This window comes from Podarcis pityusensis, assembly GCF_964106645.2.
Source record: "Podarcis pityusensis genome assembly, chromosome: 3".
NCBI classification, from domain to species: Eukaryota; Metazoa; Chordata; class Lepidosauria; order Squamata; family Lacertidae; genus Podarcis; species Podarcis pityusensis.
The window spans coordinates 31,610,944-31,631,430 of record NC_138026.1 but is presented as its reverse complement, the minus strand read 5'-3'; the positions used below and the strand labels follow the sequence as shown (position 1 = coordinate 31,631,430).

General features: G+C 43.2%; 1 protein-coding gene across 1 annotated transcript in view; it reads left to right on the top strand.

The window, feature by feature from the left end:
• CYRIA (CYFIP related Rac1 interactor A) overlaps positions 1-19,728 on the top strand; it is a 68,139-nt gene extending 48,411 nt beyond the window's left edge. Inside the window, 11 exon segments of the mRNA XM_080998058.1 lie at positions 57-68; positions 71-136; positions 6,785-6,906; positions 8,595-8,700; positions 9,697-9,833; positions 9,962-10,039; positions 10,955-11,071; positions 11,199-11,278; positions 12,962-13,088; positions 14,969-15,039; positions 15,688-19,728. Coding sequence (XP_080854184.1) covers positions 57-68; positions 71-136; positions 6,785-6,906; positions 8,595-8,700; positions 9,697-9,833; positions 9,962-10,039; positions 10,955-11,071; positions 11,199-11,278; positions 12,962-13,088; positions 14,969-15,039; positions 15,688-15,751 — 980 coding nt within the window. The 3' untranslated portion in view covers positions 15,752-19,728.
• Positions 19,729-20,487: the final 759 nt, after the last annotated feature.

Sequence of the window (20,487 nt, the reverse complement as noted above, 5' to 3'; positions counted from 1 at the left end):
CTTTCAAGATTTGTTCTCTGAGCCACTTTCCTGTTCCTTTTTTCTCTATTTTTCAGGAACCAAATGGGAAATCTTTTAAAAGTTCTCACTTGCACAGACTTTGATCAAGGGCCAAATTTTTTCCTTGACTTTGAAAGTGAGCAAAACTCCTTGCCTGGCTTGCATTCTTTTCTCCTTCTTATATATAAAATCCTAATCAATTGCATGTATTAATCTACCATACAACTAGTACAGTGTATGGCACTTATACTTTTCCTGATTCATTCTGAAAATCAGATGCTCGGTTCAACCAAAACACCAACAATATTTTTTTTTGCAAATGTTAGCATTGCTCGGCTAAAAGAACTGCCATGCATTCTGTCAAACAGCCTCTGTCAAACAACCTTCATTTTAGAAGGTATTCTTATTTTTATTGACAAAGAACAGGGCCCGTTGAGAGAGGTTTTAGTGAATCTTAGCATGGCACTGTTCAGACATAAATTTCTTCCTTGAGTTATACTTATGGAGAGTGTAGGAGTGAGCCTCAAGGTTGCATGCTTTGTACAAGTTGGTCATTATAAGTGGCTTGTGCTGTATTCAAAGAAACTTGCAAGCAATCCCCCCCCCCTTGCCCTTTACACTTTATTAAAATGTGTAGGAGCATAGCACTGTGAAACTCTTAAAATCCCGCTGGGCAGAAAAGTGTCTCAGTATTGCATATGGGAGTAAACACCTCTTTTTCCCTATACAGTGGTACCTTGGCTCTCAAACTTAATCCGTTCCAGAAGTCCGTTCCAAAACCAAAGCGTTCCAAAACCAAGGTGTGCTTTCCCATAGAAAGTAATGCAAAATGGATTAATCCGTTCCAGACTTTTAAAAACAACCCCTAAAACAGCAATTGAACATGAATTTTACTATCTAACGGGACCACTGATCCATGAAATGAAAGCAATAAAGAATGTACTGCAGTCACACAATCAATCAACCAGTAGCTGAACTGCGTTCCACACAGTCACACACACAAAAAAGAGCCGCGAAAATGAAAAGCAAAATAAATAGCAAAAACAGACAGACCTCAGTGTAACACTCAGTACGGAAGTGTGGCACTCAAATAGGAAGCCTAACACTCAAAACAGAGCACGTTCGGCTTCCGAAAAAACGTTCGCAAACCAGAACACTTCTGGGTTTGCAGTGTTTGGATTCCAAATTGTTTGAGTACCAAGGCATTTGAGAACCAAGGTACCACTGTTTGTTTCCAAAGAGCACGAGCAAATTTAAAGTTTTCTGATACGTACCCATTGACCCTTCAACACTTTCTGAAGGACTTAAAACATTTTGAATATATCTGTACTCTAAAGGAAAGCACTAATTCATAGTGAATACGACACTTTTCTTGCCTTTGTTCCGTGTGGAATTGCCTTTGTTCACTGTTGAATTAATGTGATTACCTCCATTAATTGCAGAAACAAAATATGGCAATTGAAGTAAACGCTCGATTGCATTCCCCTTAGCCTTGGATCTATCATCTGGTGAAATGTAATCTACTTCACACATTAATTTTCTAACCACATCTTACAGCTAATATAATCCTTCTGCTTACAGGCTAAATGCATGTCGTCTGAGCGTTTCTTTGAAAAGTGATCAGAAAATGCATTAAAACTCCCTTCATCCACTAAAGATACATTTCTGCTCTGCTTGCTTCATAATAGCACTTTAAACACGGACAAGACAGGTGTATGTTGTTGTTCGGCACAGCTTGCTGTGTTTCATAACTAATACACCATGGGGAAAACGTTCCGAAAGCCACTGTGTCAATTTCAACCCAGTCCCCCTACTTCCTTTTATAAGTCTTTCTTAATATCTGTATTTTCTCAAAGCTACCTGATAATTATGCATAAGAATACCTGCACTAGATTCCAGGTATTTAGCTCAACGTTCAGGGCCTTTCTGTGTCAGCCAGGTTTGTTGCTGAATGTCTTAACTTCATTGCAAAAAAAAAAAGTGGGGTAGCTGTCAAGAAATTGGAAGAGGTAGAATCGTAGAACTGTAAAATTGGAAGGGACCTGAGGATCATCTGGCCCAACCCCTTGCAGTGCAGGAACATGCAGCTGACCCATATGGGAATCGAACCTGCAACCAGAATCGCAGGCAAGAAAAATGGCCCAGTAAGCAACAACTGCATTTCCCTGAAGTTCATGGACAACATGCATCAAGAGGGAGTCATTATGGAAATAGGCATTTCCTGATGTTGCGCAATCTATGCCACATTCTAGAATGATTTTGTGTTTGAAAGGTGCATGAGAGACTCTGGTTGCATCGCTCAAGAGCACAACCCTTTTTCTGTACATTGTTGAAGAGCAGCATTTCACAAACCAACAAACTGGTCCTGCCCCACAGCATAATTTTGTGACTAGCGGGCCCCAGTAACTTTCATCGCTTTCAAGTGGGCCCTGGAGGTAGAAGGCTTGAGAAGTTCTGGTGAAGAGCATTTCACAAGGGACCGTACCTGCAGACACACCGCTATTGGCAGCAGAACTGTGAAATGTTGCATATTAGCATTTATGTTGAGGGGCACCGTTCAAATTGATAAGAAAATGGCAGGGTCCACAAAGGTGGCTGGGAGGTGAGGCAAAAGCATAACCTCAGAATGAGTTAATAGAATACTTCTGGTTGAAGGACTCTCCTCTCCCCAAAAAATACCCCACAACCATTGCTCCAAAGAGTCAGTAGGGAGAGATGAGGAGGAACTGGAGAGTTGCGTAAGTTTTGCATCCCTGGAAACAAGTTGTAGAATGACTTCCAAGCTTGCAAGGCCTCGTATGGTGGAGTCCTCTCAAAGCAGGATCCCATTACAGAATGCGTATGAGAATAATAGAATTGTAGAGTTGCAAGGGAAGAACACGAGGTCCATCTCGCCCAACCCCACCCCCTCAATACAGGAATCTCAACACATCCAGTTCGAAACCATTCCACATCCTGCTTAGCTTTGCAAATGTGCCCGCAGTTTTTATTGCCGCACCACTAGAATGAAGGGGATTTTTTTGAAAGCACCCTTCACACCAGAAACTCCTCCCCCATGGGGGAAAAAATTACATAGGCAGTATTGAATGTATAGCCTTGAGAGTTCAGACATTAGTCGTTCTGGGATTACTGTGCACTAAAGCTTTGCATTAATTCAATAGTATTAAAGGCCTGTCAAACTTGATGCATCAGAAGAGGGTTGCTGAATCTCCCACCAATCAAAGGAAGTGGAGCACCATAGTTCCTCCCACAAGGCGTTTTTCTCTCTAATGGCTGGCCCACTTGTCAGGAGCAGTGGTCGGGTTTTTCTCCCGCAGCAGCAATTCCCAAGCGCCGCACTCAAACTTTTCCTGCAGGGATGAGCGGCAGCTATATGATTTTGTACGTGGGGGAGAGTGAAGGGATCCACTTTTGGACAGTGTTCAGGGGGAAGCTAAGCACACTCCCCAGTCCCTGGTGATCCCAGCCATTGAGGTTCAAGCGGTGCCCTTCTGCATAAGTCAGCTGTGGCTTCTGTTTCTTGGCCACCTTCTCCACCCAAACAGATGACTCACTGAGTAGCTTGACCATTTCTCTCATCGTGACAAATATCAGGGAGGATTTTACACACATCACATGTGAATGTGTGGCAAGCAGAGGCTGTGCATCTGAGCACTGGCTGCATATTTAAAATAGATTTAAGAAACCACATCATTTTGCCAGCCAAATCCTGATATCCAGGGTTGCTAACCTTAGCTCAGTTCAAAACCTTAGCTCAGTTTGGGTGCTGCAGGCCTGTGTTTCCCTGCCCTCCCCCCACCTCTCTCAGGAAGGCTTTTCTTTGCACCTGCAGTGAATTTCACCACAATGCATCTTTTTAAAACTAAGGATCTCTCTAGGCTTTCTTTCTTTCTTTCTTTCTTTTTTAAGGCCTTGTACCTGCCTAAATTAATAACCAGTGAGCTGAATTTTGAACACTTCGGGCCATTTACAGCAGGCATTTTTCTCATAAAATGTGTCCTGCTAGATTTTACGGCTGCACTAGAAGCCTTTTATTTGATGTGTATGAAGCAAGAGGAAAATCGTATGCAAGAGAAGCCCTTCTAGCCTACAATGTTAACAGGCCCTCTAATTCCTGATTTAGAGAACCCAGAGTGTAACAGAATGATGGATGTTGTCAGGGAGTGCATGCTCAAAAACGCCTGATGTGGTCACTGCTTTCAGAGGACAACAATGCCGATCTACTAATCTCCTGTTTAAAAGGGAAGGGGGTACCCAGACTGAGCATAGTGTGCACACACCCTCAAAACACCTGATGCACACACGCATGCACACACAGAGGAAAGGTGGCTGTCTTTTGTACAGCTGGTGGAACCAGCCAACATACTGAAACCCCCCAAACTTTGGTTTCCTTTCATAATAGGTGATAATATTCCACCCTTCCTCTCCTCATACAACTTGCAGTTTCTAAGAATAGTCCCACTTTTGTCCAGTTCTGTTTAGCTTCAACAGAATGTTGCCCACAGATCTCCTCAGTTATTTGTTCTACTGACTTCTAATAATATGGTAGGCCTTCCTGTAGAGACTTAAAAAGTCAATGCAGCATTACACAGCAGCATGCTCAGGACTTTGACCTCTTCCTATACCTCTCTGGACCATGCATCTCTTGCTCAAAATAAATATGTCTTGGAACAATTTAATAATCATAATACAAATAATATTATTATTTATACCCCGCCCATCTGGCTGGGTTTTCCCAGCCACTCTGGGTGGCTTACAGCACATTAAAAAATGTAAAATATTAGACATAAAAAATTTCCAGATACAGGGTTGCCTTCAGATGTCTTCTAAAAGTCAGATAGTTGTTTATTTCCTTGACATCTGATGGGAGGGTGTTCCACAGGGTGGGCACCGCTACTGAGAAGGCCCCTCTGCCTGGTTCCTTGTAACCTCACTTCTCACAGTGAGAGAACTGCCAGAAGGCCCTCGGAGCTGGACCTTTGACAGCCACTCCCAGTCACCAGTCTAGCTGCTGCATTCTGGATTAGTTGTAGTTTCTGAATCACCTTCAAAGGTAGCCCCACGTAGAGCGCATTGCAGTAGTCCAACGGCTGGTAGGGTAACCAGGACAGCATCAGGGATTGGCATTGTCAGATAACCTCCTGAGACATCTATTCCAGTTGGCCCCATGCTCCGCTGCCAGTCCCTGGAACTTCCTGGCCCTTCAGGTCATATCATAGAATTGTAGAGTTGGAAGGGACCCTGTGGATCATCTAGTCCAACCCCCTGCAATGCAGGAACATGCAGCTGTCCCTTGTGGGAATTGAACCTGCAACCCTGCCGTTATCAGCACCACGCTCTAACCAGCTGAGCTATCCAGCAGGACTTCCCGCTTTACTTTTTCTACCAGTTCACCTTCCCCCTTGAAGTAAGCGATCAGTAAGAGGAGTCAGGAGGAGCAACGTATACATACCTTTTTGTCTTCTTCTGGGGAGAGATGGATTAGGCCAGGCATAGGCAAACTCGGCCCTCCGGATGTTTTGGGACTACAACTCCCATCATCCCTAGCTAACAGGACCAGTTGTCAGGAATGATGGGACTTGTAGTCCCAAAATATTTGGAGGGCCGAGTTTGCCTATGCCTGGATTAGGCCCAGAGTGAAAGGCAAACAAATAGGAAATAGTGGGGGGGGGGGAGGACCTGGGCCCATACAGGGAGAGGGAGCCCCTCTTATCCAAACCCAAGTGAACGATGCTCCAACAAACTTCTGAAGTGCGTCAGCATCAGTTACAGTGAGTGTCATTTCAAAGGCTTTGAAACACGCTGTCATTTCTTCCATCACTGGCTTGGGTAAGATAGACTGCAGCAGGTTGAAGATAACCGGACTAGACCGACTTAAAGTGATTTCAATATTATTCACTGAGAGGCTAGAACACGACCGCCTGAATCCATGAATATTTGTGGAATCGTTGGAACGGATCTGGGTCTAACATCTCCCCGAAGAAAGGCAGGGTAGAATGTGTGTGCTTTTGTTAAGTTGGACACTTGTGAACAGGGTTTTGAAGAGGACCCAAGCAAAAGTGGCTGTAATGTTTAACTGAAATGATGAGTCCATCGGCAGGTCAAAGACAGAGGGGGTTGAGTGTCTCTAGCAACGGTCCATCTTCCGCGATAACTTTTCCTAGTGATTCACATATAAGTCTAAGATAGGCCAAGGGGGAAGAAACACAGAATTATGGTGTGTTTTAAAACTGGAAAAGAGGGGGAAAGAGTCATGATCATTCATGGGTTTTAATATAGCAGGTGAGGATGAAAACAGCTTTTCATTTTGCTAAGCTATGCTTCTGCACAGAGGACTAATTCTTTTATGGATTGCTGTCCTCATTTTTTCTTACTCAGAAATTCCAACTGGGAAGGATTGCAGCAAGATTATTTTTTTTCACAGGTTTTTTAAAAAATGTATCCAACTCATCTTGTCTCAGTGGAGTCCATGATACGTTTTGACATGGAATTTGCTGAAGTCAATATAGTTGGTTTGGGGGTTTGTTGTTTTATTTTAATGTAAGTACATTTTGCATGAGGCATTTTTGATGGGGGGTGGGGAGCAGCAGTTTTAATCCTAGTTACATTGGAGCTAAATACTAAGGCATAGATATGGAAATCAATGAAGCACTGCCTGAATTGTCTGCAACATAATAAAATATGGATCAAAGGGCTGTTGTACTGCAAACCACAGGAGTGTGTATGCTAGCTCTATTTGCCACCAACATTTCTTAAAATAATATTTGCTTTTTATCTCACCTAGATGCTCAGCCTACAGATGGAGAGAGGGAAGTATGGAACCAAGTCAATGCTGTCTTACAAGATTCGGAGAGCATGCTTTCAGACCTGCAGTCCTACAAAGGAGCGGGACAGGAAATTAGAGATGTGCGTTAAACCATACTATGGCACCCCCCCCAAAAAAAAAAACCGAGGAAGGAAAAATTAAACACTAGTCTGGAATATTTCTTTTCATACCCAAGCAAATACAGTCATACCTCTTGTTACGTTTGTTTCATGATATGATTTTTCAGGTTGTGTCCCGCAGTGACCTGGAAGTACAGGAAAGTGTTACTTCCGGGTTTCGCCACTTGTTCATGCGCAGACGCGCAAAATGACGTCTTGCACATGTGCAAAAACGGCGAATCGCGACCCATGTGTGCACAGATGTGGGTTGCGTTCCTTTCAGGTTGCAAACAGGGCTCCTGAATGGTTCCCGTTCGCAACCAGAGGTACCACTGTACATACAATATTTCTTTTTTTTATAAAAAAAATGGTCATAATTATGTGAAATTAAAACTAAAAATGACAAGAATTTTCCTGCCTACTGAACAAATCTCTTCTGGAGACAAACGGTTATCGATGCAATCAGGCTACTGAACGAAGTCAAGAACCTCATTGAAACTTAGGATTCCAAATTAAAAACAGATTTTCTAGATGTGCTTGTGCACGCATATATCTGCACACAGAACACACGATTATGTGTATCTCCGCATGCATGTGGTGTGGATTATGCTTACCCCTGCATGCGGGCGAGACAAGATTGCAAAGAGCTTTTGCGAAGGCTGTTATTTATTAATGACCCCGAAGATGAATGATGGAGTCTGAGGACTACACGTTGGCTGAAAGCTTTCCAGTGCTAAATGGTGCGACGTCAAAGATGGACTTAAAAGCGGCTCGGCTTTTGGTCTGTGTGTGGCGTTTACAAAACCTCTTGAATGGTTTTGTTCTTAATTTATACGACGCCATCCGTGCATGAAGTGTTACGGAGTAACATGTGCAGAAAATAAACCTCTAAGTAGGTTCCTGCCCCAGCGAGCTTGCAAGCTTCTTTGGGGGCAGTAGACCCAATCGAGGTGAGGGGAAGGAAGGAGAAATGGGGCTGAATCAGATGAAATGGTTGGAATATCTTACAGGAACATAGGAAGCTGTTGGGTGATTGATCCATCTTGACTATACTAACTAACAATGGTTCTCAAGAATTTCAGGCAGGGGACATTCCCAGCCCTACCTGGTAATGTCAGGAATCAAGCATGCAACACTGATGCTCTTCCACAGAACTATGTCCCTTCCTCTAATTTAGTTGTTGACATCCGTCTGTCTCGAGAGAATAAGAATGCACCTCTGGGGGTGAAGTCAAACCCCGAAGGGACCTCCCTGGAGCACGGGGGACCTGTGCTTCCCAGATTGACAAGACCCCCCTCTTGGCCTGATGTGGTCCAAAGGAAAGCAGAGCAATACGTTTGGCACCATCTTGGCTGCAGGAGTTGCCGGAATGAGACGTACAAGGCACCATCCAGCTGTCTTAGGGACTCGACTCTGGATTTGTGTAGGGTTCACTCCTTAGCCTTTCCTTCTCGCAAAGATATCATGCGAGACAGCAGATTTGAGTTTTCCTTCTGCTAGATGGGCTACCTCCCGAGGTTGACAAGCCCCACCTGCCCCTAACTTTCCGCTCTTGTTATACAAGCATCATTTTGAGATATTTTATATTTAAATATAGAGGCAAGCAGCAAGTCCTCTTTTTTGTTCTTTGCCAGCCACCTGATGTTGATCAAGGTATCGTTGTTTTCCAGGCAATACAAAACCCCAATGATATCCAACTTCAGGAGAGAGCCTGGAACTCAGTGTGTCCTTTGGTTGTGAGGTTGAAGCGGTTCTATGAGTTTTCTCTCCGGCTAGGTGAGGATCTGCCTATTGTTTCCAAAGAATTTGTTCACCTCTGATGTTTTGGGTGCAGCCTTTCCCAACATGCTGCCCCCAGCCAGGATGGCCAGTGGTTAAGGATTATGGGAGCTGTAGTCCCAGCAACATCTCTGGAGGGACCACAGGTCAGGAAACCTGGTTTAGTGTGTTGCTGAACAACCCTCTGCTCTGCTGTTTCGATGGTGGCATTTGGTTCCCTCCGCCCTTTGGTGTATGTCTTGCACTTAGAACGAAGCAATTGTGCATTCCCCTGCCCTTCATTTAAAGCAATGTTTCCCAAACTTTGGTCTCCAGCTGCTTTTGGACTACAATTCCCATCATCCTTAGCTAACAGGACCAGGAGTCGGGGATCATGGGTATTGTAGTCCAAAAACAAGTTTGGGAAACTCTGACCTTAGAGGCTTATTTTTAACCTTAAAAACCCCTTTGATATTGTTTGTAATGGGGCTGTATTGCCAGACGTCCGTAAGCAAGAGACTTATACCTCTCAATCATCATTTGGTGAAGAAAAGGCAATTAAAGATGCCCATTCCACTAACAATATCATACCTTTAAAAAAATTAATTTATTCATTACGTCTCCATATTGTAGAGTTGGAAGGGACCCCGAGGGACATCTAGCCTAACCCCCTTCTGTGCCCACCATGGGGCTCGAACCCACAACCCTGAGATTCAGAGTATTGTGCTCTGCCAACTGAGCTATCCCAGCAATCTAACTCAATTAAGATGATAGGCTTTCTTCACCCAGAAGTAACTTTTATTAAGTTTTTCCATGTGTAAAAGATATTTTGCACATTTACGTAGTTTAGGGAAGGCCAAACAGTTCCGTTTGTAAAAAATATTTATCCATGAGTCTTGTGCTAGTGGAAAAATAGGTTTGCACGTTTGTTTGAAATGCTCTCTTTTTAAAGAAATGTGAGACATATATCTGCAATTTCACTTGTTTTTGCTTTCCTCCCTTCTTCGTCTTCAGAGAAAGCGCTGCAGAGTTTACTGGAATCCTTGACCTGCCCTCCCTATGCACCAACTCAGCACTTAGAGCGAGAGCAAGCCCTAGCAAAGCAGTTTGCAGAGATCTTGCATTTCACTCTCCGCTTTGACGAACTCAAGGTAAGGACGAGGGCGGGATGGTCAGCTAACACATAAAATGTTTAAGGGGCTTTTTTGGGTTAAGAGCGCCGGAAGCTTATTTTTCTTGATTTTTAAATTTTATTTTCCCCTTTTATTTTCGTACCAAGATGAGAAACCCCGCAATACAGAATGACTTCAGCTATTATAGGAGGACGTTGAATCGCAACAGAATAAACAATATGCACGTAAGTGAAACGTCGTCGTTGCTGTTGTTAATTCAGTTTTTATACCGCCCTTTATTCAAAGATCCCAGTACATAATTTACGGAGCATAGTAATAAAAAGCACTGCACAAAAGCATAATAATAAAATAATCATAATAACAGTCCCCACCCCACCCCACATTCAGCAGGCCATAGATTATTTAATGGCCAAAAACCTGGTTTCCATTTGGGGCTGCTGCTTCACTAGAAGACAATCTGGCAATGTGGGAAGCTGGTTTATACTAAATACAGTCCATCTACCTCAGTTTTTCTGCACCACCAGGTGCATGAGTGGCCCACCAGGGTTTCAACAGGAGTCTTTCTCTGTTCTGTCTGGAGATAGAAGGGATGATGATGATGTATTTTACTTTGCAATGCCATGTGTTTTCCTGTTCACTTGCTGTATCTGCAATCAAGGCAGATTTCATTTTTTTGCACAAGAACTTGGTAACAGCACATCCCTTGTTTCGGGCAACAGGTTGGGCACATGTGGTTTGCACATAAGGCGAAGCCACAGTTGGTTGAGGCAAAGTGGTGTCAACCTCTGAACCTAGCCCAGCAGACAAAGCATGGTTTGTTTGCTTTCTGGCAGCAAGCCACAGTTTGAAGCCATGGGTTTGTTGTTGACATGAAACCGTGGCTTGTTTGAACTATCATTTGGTGTCACGTCTGAACCCAACAGTCTTGCACGACCCATGGTTTGTGTGGCCCCTCCAAGCTACAGAGAGAAGAGGAGCTGGAAAACAAACCAAAGCTTTTGAGAAAGAGGCGGTGCCTTGTTTGCTCATCAAGGAGACAACTCGTGGTTTGTTTACTAAGCTGGGGCTTAGCGTTATGTGCAAACGCACACAGCAACTTCTTCTTAAAAAAAATCAGTGTTCCCTTGTGTTTTCATCAGCTCGGCATTGAGAGCGAAGTGAACAACGAGATGGCTAACAGAATGTCCCTGTTTTATGCAGAAGCTACACCAGTGCTGAAAACACTGAGCAATGCCACAACACAGTTTGTTGCAGAAGTGAGTGACGATCTAATATTTCTTTAAAAAACCAAAAACCAATAGCATATTACAGAGAAATATTGAATAACTGACCTAATTTTTTTTGTTTTTTGTTATTGTTGTTGGTTTGGTTTAACCTCTGCAGAACAAAACCCTACCAATCGAGAATACGACAGATTGTCTAAGTACGATGGCCAGTGTATGTAAAGTCATGCTGGAAACGCCGTAAGTTAGATATGAGCAGGGAAAATAAATGTCGCTTTGTTTGTTTGTTGTTTTAATAGTTCAAAGAAATCTAACGAAAGCTTGTAATTGAATACTACTTTTATAACCTTTGGGGAAGCTGGAGACAGGTAGCCATTATTTCGGAGATTATGAAAAAGACCATTCCATGTACTTTTACTCCATTGTCGTTTCCGGTAAACTGGTTTTGCGTGACTTTAGAATCATGTTTGAGCAGAGACTATGGTGGAACAAAAGAAATGAGTGTATCTTTACACGCTGCTGGTAATGATGTCTGCTGCATATGTGGTAGAGCTAAACCAAAAGCAGCAGCTCCGGGTCATCATCTTCTCTCTCCCTTGTAATATCTAGGGATAGTCATAGTGCCATGATGTGTCATGGTTTATTTTTTAAAATACAAATCCATCCCGGTTTAGACGAGCTTTTGCATCATTGGAAAAAGAAGAAGAAAGTCTTTCTTTTCCCCACTTTCTCTGAGGGCCACAGTGCTCTGGCTTTGTCCTTCTGATAAATATTTAAAGTTGGAGAGGGAAAGAAAAAAGAAAAAAAAGTTACGGCAGGACCAAAAAAAAAAGGGAGGGGTCAAATATCTTTAAAACAGGTCACTTTCCACATGACTTACCCTTTTGGTCAATTGTGTATTTTTACAAGCTTTGATGTTTGAAGATTGGTCATTCTGTCAGGGAAACCTAATGAACCTTGCACTCATCACCCAGGCTGACATGGTTACACATAGACAATGCAAACATATTCAATCATCATCTTTTTCTTAATTTATTTTTAATTGCGCCTTTTGCTGCCTCCTCAGTTGGAATGTGTGGCAGAAGTAATTTTTTGGACAGTCCTTTGATCTTAGGACAGAGGGGTGGGGAGCCTGTGGCCATCTAGAGGTTGCCGGACTCTTAATTCCCATTTGCCGCTTCCAACATGGCCAGTTGTCAGGAATCACCGGACGTGGGGAGCACAAGAAAACTCAGAGGGGCACACACAGATTCCCCCACCTCCGTCTTTGGAGATTCAGCCATGCTTTGAATCTCTTCTTTAAAAGGTCACCTAAGATGTGGACTTTTTATTGCATCCTCGGGCGCCCTTTGTCATTACCTGTGGAACAACAGAGACATCATTATCAGTTGGGAAATAAAGGGAAGGCACTGATTTCTGCTACCCTGTTCCCAGTCCCAAGAAAGCTGGCCAAGTCTGGAGCCTGATGTTGGCATCCCCTGAGGCAATGGGCCTGTCTCCCTTCCAGGCACCTCTATGCTGGCAGTGGCTGTTTCTGAGAGGCACAGTGATGGACAAGGTGATGAAAGCCCACCATGCAAGCTGAGACCTCTGACTCTGCCAGTTGGACCCAGGGTCCAGCAATGGAGGAAGTCTCTGTACAGCCACGGGGTGGGGTGCAAGTATTAGAATGGAAAGGCCAGACCCCCACCCCCTTCCAACAGCTACCCCTCATCCCTGCTGGTGGGACAACTGTGCCAGCGTAGCATGGGGTCAGCGGCAGTAGATGTGTCAATTTGCCCATGGTCTGCCCTGTCAGCCGTGTTTATTGGCAGTTTTCTTTTAACTCTATTAGATTGTGTCTCAAGGTTCCTGTGCTGCTTTGAAAGTGAAGGTTTTAATTTGAGTAGAGGCAGAATAACAGCGTTTTCTTCCCTTCCGCAGAGAATACAGAAGTAGGTTCACCAGTGAAGAAACCCTCATGTTCTGCATGAGAGTGATGGTTGGCGTCATCATTCTCTACGACCACGTCCATCCCGTGGGAGCGTTCTCCAAAGCCTCAAAGATTGATGTAAGAATAATGAATGGCAAGGTGTTGCAATCCCCTGCAAAAGCTTCATGGGGTGTTCTGAAGGAAGCACTTCAATTCATGTTGTCTTCTTCACTAGCGGTTTGAGGCATCAGTCACATGAGCCATACTTGTAGCCTTTGGAAAATGACTTCTTTTGCGCGTTTGCTTTTCAGGATGCAAATTTAACTTGCAATGGAGAGCTTGGCACGTGGTCCCGCGCAAATTTCAGTGTAGCCTGCGACATTGAATAAAAGCGTAATACAGTCATACCTCATGTTACGTTTGCTTCATGTTACGTTTTTTCAGGTTGTGTCCCGCGGCGACCCGGAGGTACTGGAAAGAGTTACTTCCGAGTTTTGCCGCTCGCGCATGCGCACAAGCGCTAAATTGCGCTTCGTTCATGCACAAAAGGGCTGAATTGCGTCGCGCACCTGCACAACCAGAGGTACCAATGTGGCATTGAAATCCAACACACAAACACACAAATAATTAAAAACATCAGCCTTCTTCCACAAATGACTTCTATAGAATACATGTCTCCACCAAAGGCTCAACTATACTCCCCACCACCCACAATTTGCCCCTGATCCAGATAGGATGCTAGTGTAGGGATAAGGAAGACTATAACCTTTTTTTTCTGTTTCAAATTGAGGGTCTCGGGCTTATGATTTTCACTTGGGTGGTGGAAACAACCATTGAAGTAAACAGGGTTTCCCCCCAGTGCAAATTGCAGGCCCAGGGGGCTGACCAGAATCAGGACTGCAGTTGAGGGTAGAGGATTAAAGCTCCACCCACAGCTTCCCCAAGGAAGGTCCTGATCCAGATCAGGGAGCCCACACTGACAACTTAGATAAACCGAAGGGTGACTACACTTCAAGGCATAGCTACATAGCTAACGTAATGTCCAGTTTGTCCAGGTAGTTACTGACAGCCAGCACAGATCCCTTGGTGCAGGTGTTAACTTGCAGATGTGAACATGTTACTCCAGTTTGAATCCTTGGAAGGGACCGCCAGGGTCATCTAGCCCAGCATTTCCCAACCTTGGGCCTCCAGCTGTTTTTGGACTACAACTCCCATAATCCTCAGCTAGCAAGACCAGTGGTCAGGGATGATGGGAATTGTAGTTCGAAAACAGCTGGAGGCCCAAGGTTGGGAAACACTGATCTAGCCCAACCCCTTACCATGCAGGAATCTTTTGCCCAGTGTGGGGCTTTCAACTCTGAAATTAAGAGTCTCGTGCTCTGCCAATGGAGCCATCCCACCAGTCTAACTGCTGCGTTCTGCATCTTCATCTTCTAAAACAAGCCCTGCAGGCAGCGCACTGCAGTAATTAAGTCTCACGATTACCAATGCATGAAGAATGGCAATCAAGTTGTCCCTGTCCTGGAAACTGCTGAAATGCACTCCTTGAGAAAGACTCTGCCGTCCCATCAGGCATACTAATAGCAAATCCATTCTGTGAGCGTGAATTTTGTTGTAACCCAAACAGTGTCATTTGCACACATGAGCAAGGTATCAGCAGGCTTGGGAGAACTTGAATGTTCCTCCCCTTCCCAAAACTCAACAATGACTGTGTGTACTTAGTGGCTTTGCACAATACAGTGGCTGGTAAATCTTGGCTCTGAAGGCAACAAGTTCTGAAGGCACCAGGTTCAGGTTTTATGCATATTATGGGTATGACTTTCCCATCTGTTCTCTCCCAGCAGGGGAGGTGTTGCTGTGACCTAGCACATTTTTGGGAAACAACATTCAAGGAAGGTCCACACGTTCTGACCTGTAGATTAAAAGTGGTCCGTTCAGTTCTCTTACGCTTTTTTTGGTATTTCATGCATGCATCCAAATAGTAGCCCTTATTCTTCCATGTCTTCTCTTCTTCGCAGATGAAAGGCTGCATAAAGGTTTTAAGGGAAGAGCCAGCAGACACAGTTGAAGGCCTTTTGAATGCTCTCAGGTACCCATTATGTTTGCCCATCTTCATTTTGACCATCTGATTGTCCATCGTGTTTGATTTACCACACCGGAAGTGTAACAAAATAATAAAAGTTGCTGGACTGGATATCTCCTCAAAATCACTTCTCTGGCATATTCCCCATCTTACCTTAATAGCACATGTCAATTTATCATTAATAGCTATATCCCACACCTTTTTATACCATTCTTCCATTTTATATTATGTATTTTTATGCAGGTATGTTCATACATGGGTCTTCCTGTATTTGTTTATTTAATACCATTTACCTTATTCATTTAATTTGATGGATGCTGTTTCCCTCATTGTTGCTGTTAAACAATGCACTCATTTAACTTCGCTTGCCTTTATTTAATGTCGTTGGGCCTTTCATAGCTTCTGGGACCAAACTTGCTAAGACAACCACAGAGAGCATTAATTTGAATAATCTAAAGCACTTTGCGTGTTCAGAGCTGCAATCCTGAATACGACGGGACTGGGGGGTGTTGTGTGTGTGTGTGTGTGTGTGTGTGTGTGTGTGTGTGTTTATGTGCATAAGCATTGCTCTGTAAAGTTGCTGCTTTATCAAGGTGCATGACGGAGCCTGAAATTCACAGGATAGTCTTTTGACTCTGTCTTTGTAACTTCCAGGTTCACCACGAAACATCTGAACGACGAGTCTACTTCGAAACAAGTTCGAGCTATGCTTCAGTAGCCCCCTCCTTTTGACAAATGGACTTTTGTATTATTTAGAAAAAAAAGATGTTTGTTTACATAATTTAATAGTGTGTGGTGTTAATACATCTGCCTACTTTGCATAACATAATGGCTGGTTTTATTCTCCTTGATGCAGTCTGTGGACTTGTATCGATAACCTGACCGACTGACTCCGTATGGTACAGCGTCCAGTTTATATGCTAGTCTTACCACTTGGCAGTTTAAAGAGGTACCTTAATTTGAATATATAAATGACAAAAAAGGGGTCTATGTGCCTTGCTTTTTATGTGTTTATTGGTTGGCTTTTGTCTGTGGATGTATGCAGTAATTCTGTATTGTCGTCTTCGAACCGTTCCACACATGGAAACGTGCCAGTGAAGATCTCGCTGTGGAAGCTTCTAGAACAGGGCTGAGGAACCTGCGGCTCTGTGAATGCCGCTGGACTCCAGCTCCCAGAATCCTCAGCCACCATGGCCAATGGCCAAGGATTCTGGGAGGCTCTTCTGCTCTCCCTTCAAACCAGATCTTCAGAGCAATTGATTGCAGGCACTGTGGAGTGGTCAACACGTTCCAACCATGGACACTTTCCTCTTGCAGAGAAAGACTCCTGACAGAGTTTTCGCTGGGTTTGCACTGAAACCTGTGCATGCACGTTTAATTTTTAATATTTTTTTTAAGCTGTTTTAAAATTTACATAGCGTTGCGTCTGCAGTGTGCCTTTGGGCAGATAGTTGGAATGTAAATTATCGATATAAAAAATATACGGTGCCGTTTGGGTGTACTTATCTCAATTTATCGAACAAGGATGTCGGCGTGCTCCGGCCTCTTCGCTCCCACCTCCTTGGCATGCCAGAGTTGTCGACACTTTTCCTGCGTGGATTTTTAGCTTCCTGTTACATCGAAACCAGGACCAGAACAAGCTAGGATCTTAAACCGACTTCACACAAGAAGCAAGAAGGGCCAGTGCAAACATGGGAATGCTCAGGCACAAAGCTTGTGCTTCCCTCGGTTTAATAACCTGAGATGTACACTGGAATCAGGACCAATGAGAGACAGGCAATGCTGTTGTATATATATCTCTGCCTAGTTTTATATGCTCTGTATCATACTGATGGCACTGAGAGTGGCTTTGTTGTGTTTAGGGTTCCCTGCTTTTCTCTTAGGGATTTGCTCTGCTGCTCAGAGAATCATGCATGTGATGGGGGGATGCCACTCACTTTTAACAATGCAACACACCAATGTTGCGGTTTGCATTTGTGTCCTTTCCCCCTCCCCACCCCACAGATATGCACAAGTTAAGGGTTTGCTCATCTGGGATATAACCCCCAGTGGAAGAGATCGGCTAGGTGCTATTATTTTGGACACTGTTTCTTGGATTTATCTTGCATGAACGTCACATTATTTCAGGCTCACTTTGAGCTACTTGAATGAGTCCAGATCAGTAATCTCTTTGTTATCGTTTTGTACATTTTGAATGCTGCACAGCCGCCCTTACAGTTCAGTTTGAGCCATGTGGAAAGTTTCTGAAAATAAATGCAAAATAAATAATAAGCAGCTTTCTGTTTTCTCCGCTACTACATTTGGATTTGGCAGGTAAAGTCCCACTTATATTTATGGCGTAAATTTATGGCTGGCCGAGAAAGGGAACTGGATGGCTGTAGAACCACATAGGAAGCTTGCAAGGAACTGGTTCTCCATATAATTTGCAGGATGTACTGACCACATCCAGTGCTTTTTTTTCTGGGGGTACACAGGGATACGCATACCCCTAAACATTTTGTGAATCTTTGTACTTTGGTCCATTTACTGTATTTATTTTTCCCAATTTGAACTATCTTTTCTTGAGTCAAAATGAGAGTACCCCTAAACATATTTTTAGAAAAATAAGCATTGACCACATTAGCAGAGGTCTTTTTTGTCATAGCCTGAACTGCTGTGGTTAAATCCTTGGCCTAAAGCTCATTGTCAACAAAAAGCTAATTTGGGGGGAAATAATGTTCACTTGAATCCCTTTCCCGGCAGAAACTGTGTCACAGAGATAACATAATACGAATTTGACACTCAAACATATTATTAAACAAACAAGGAAGGCCTCTTTCCTGCCATTGTATGTATGTGCCTAACAAACACGGGATTACCATTCACACATGCCAACACTTTGCATGATGGGGGAAACCGACTGGAAGGAAATACTCCCAGATTGCACATGTGAAAAGCCATACTCTACAAATCCCAAAGTTGTATACAGTTTAGAAAGCAGTTGCAAGTGGGGTCTAGTTGCTAATAATTCCGGATCTTTGGGGGATGTTTCATATTACCTATTTATAATGACATGAGAACCTACTTACTACAGACAAAATACAGTTTTTCTTACACTTGGAAATGAGGGCCAGCTTATGTAAGCCAAACTCATCGCACAGCATTGTCTTTCTTGGGGTTTGCACATTGTTGTGTGCTGTTTCACCACATTGAAGTGGAAGGTGCGTAGACATTAATAGAGGGGAAGAAAGCAAGGATTCCACTGTAAGCAAAGAGCCCAGTTGCTTACACAAATGCCACCGAATTCCTTTTACGGCTGTTAGCCACTGTGTGAAACCTGAGAGTTTACGTTATTTTTTCTTGGCTGTCCAGAGTTCCCCAGTGTGACACTTCCAAGAAACAAAGATTCTTCACTGTGATCTGCATTTGTTTTATTTCCCACTGGAGTCCCAACTCAAGGAATACTGAAAACCTTTTGCCAGTTCCTCTTTTGACTGCATCTTCTGAGTGATCTGCAGCAGCTGTGAGGTGGTTAGCTTATAAGATTTCAAAAATAACATCCCTTGCTTGTGTATATGGAATATGGTATTCATATATTTAGACCCTGTGCCGCTTGTGCCGCAATGAGTCTCTGTTTTCGTTCGATTGTTTTGTATTTTATTTGTCTGAATTAGACAAGGTTTGTGCATGCTGGCTAGAGTGTGTATGAGTTTAGGGAAATTTTTGGCCCAGAAGGGTTCAGAAAGTGTTCTGGGATAATAAGTTACTTCCTACAAATCCAGAAACTAAATATTCTGGAGTTGGTTTGACCACATTAAGTTATTTGGGATCCGGCCTTTTTAGGTGCTTAGGGGCAAGAATAGCTTTCTATTTTTATATCTTTGATATGATTTAGCACTATGCAGCTTGAATCTGAAGTATGTTTTAAATAATAATTACTGTCCGTACTTGATGCTGTAGGGTGCTGGTAATGCTTGGGTGCAGAACTCAAAAGTCTTGGCTGTTCTTCATGCCCATTGATCCAACCTCTAATGTTTTGGAACCAATCCTCTTGATTGATTTTATATGTGAGAGTAGACTAATAATAATAATAATAATAATAATAGTAGTAATAATAATAAAAGACAGACAGTTCGTGCATACACAAACAGACAGACCAACAGAAATTGCGGCACATTGCTCCCCTGTAGGGCAAATTCCTGCCTCGTTCAAAGGCAACTGTTGCACCCCTCAGTGAACTGGAAACTCAAGTCACCAAATCTCTTGCCCCTTTTCCTATATTTTAGGCAGACCATCCAACTTTCTATTTTTAAAAAGTTGAAAATGGCTCTGAGGCGGCGAAGGGTCATCACTGGTTCCAGCCAATCACATTTGTGCACAGCCAGGCTCTGCTGCAAATGTGTAGCCCTGTTCTTTTCCTTTGCTCAACCCAGGACAAGATGTGGTCAGCACACATCCTAAGCAGGTTCATTGCTCAAATTACATACAAATGTACATACATGCCCAAAGTAACATATTCCCTATCAGGGGGGAAATTGACAGTGCACAGCTCTAGACACATGCAGTAGATGTGACAGATTTCCTTAATTTTATTCATGGTTGAGGACTGATTTTACCTGTATTTGGAATTAATGTTTTAACAATGGAGTTCTGTTTATAAAAGCCAAAAGAAGAGAGTTATTTGCCTTCTGTGTAATAAAAAAAAGTTCAAAAAGCTATTGTTTGATGGTTGCAATTTTATTTCAGAGGTTTGAGGTGAAGCTTATATTGCTTCTTAACGAAGAGTTATCTATTTGGAATGTTACTTTATAATATATAATTCGATGGATGGATAAAACACAAATGACGTACCGAGAAAAAAAGAACTTTCATCTAAAGCTTGTTAGTATCAAGTACCCACTTGGCTGTGCCGCTGCAAGTTTATTTTCAAGTTTCAGAACTTCAAGAAATGCATTATCGAGGTCTGTTGAATTGGTTCTCATACAAGATGGTAACATCAAGCTTTTTCCATGATCTGATCACATGTGAATTGCTGCTTTGGGCTGAGTGTGGGGGGAAACCTCACATTTTTAAGAGGTAAACCAATGGTCTGAAATCATCACAAAGTTATCCATATTTGTTCTGGATCAAATTAAAATACAATGACTAAAATCCAGTGGCATTGCTTATTTATCTGTAGCTATACATGCATAGAGTTTGCGATGGTGGTGTTACAAAACGTGCCCTATGATTGGCTTGTGTATAATTGACATGTTAGAGGCCATATTGGAATAGGAACCTAGTCATAAAGGTCTGTTTCAGGTGACCATTGACCCCACTTTCTTGGGGTAATGATTACATAGATTAAGCCAGTGGTTTTCAACAGTGTGCCGCAGCACCCTGGGGTACCTTGAATGATGGTCAGGGGTGCTGCAGGCAACACTGGCCTCTGTCCCCTCTTCCCTCCCTCCTCTGATGCCCTCTTGCGTCTCTGCC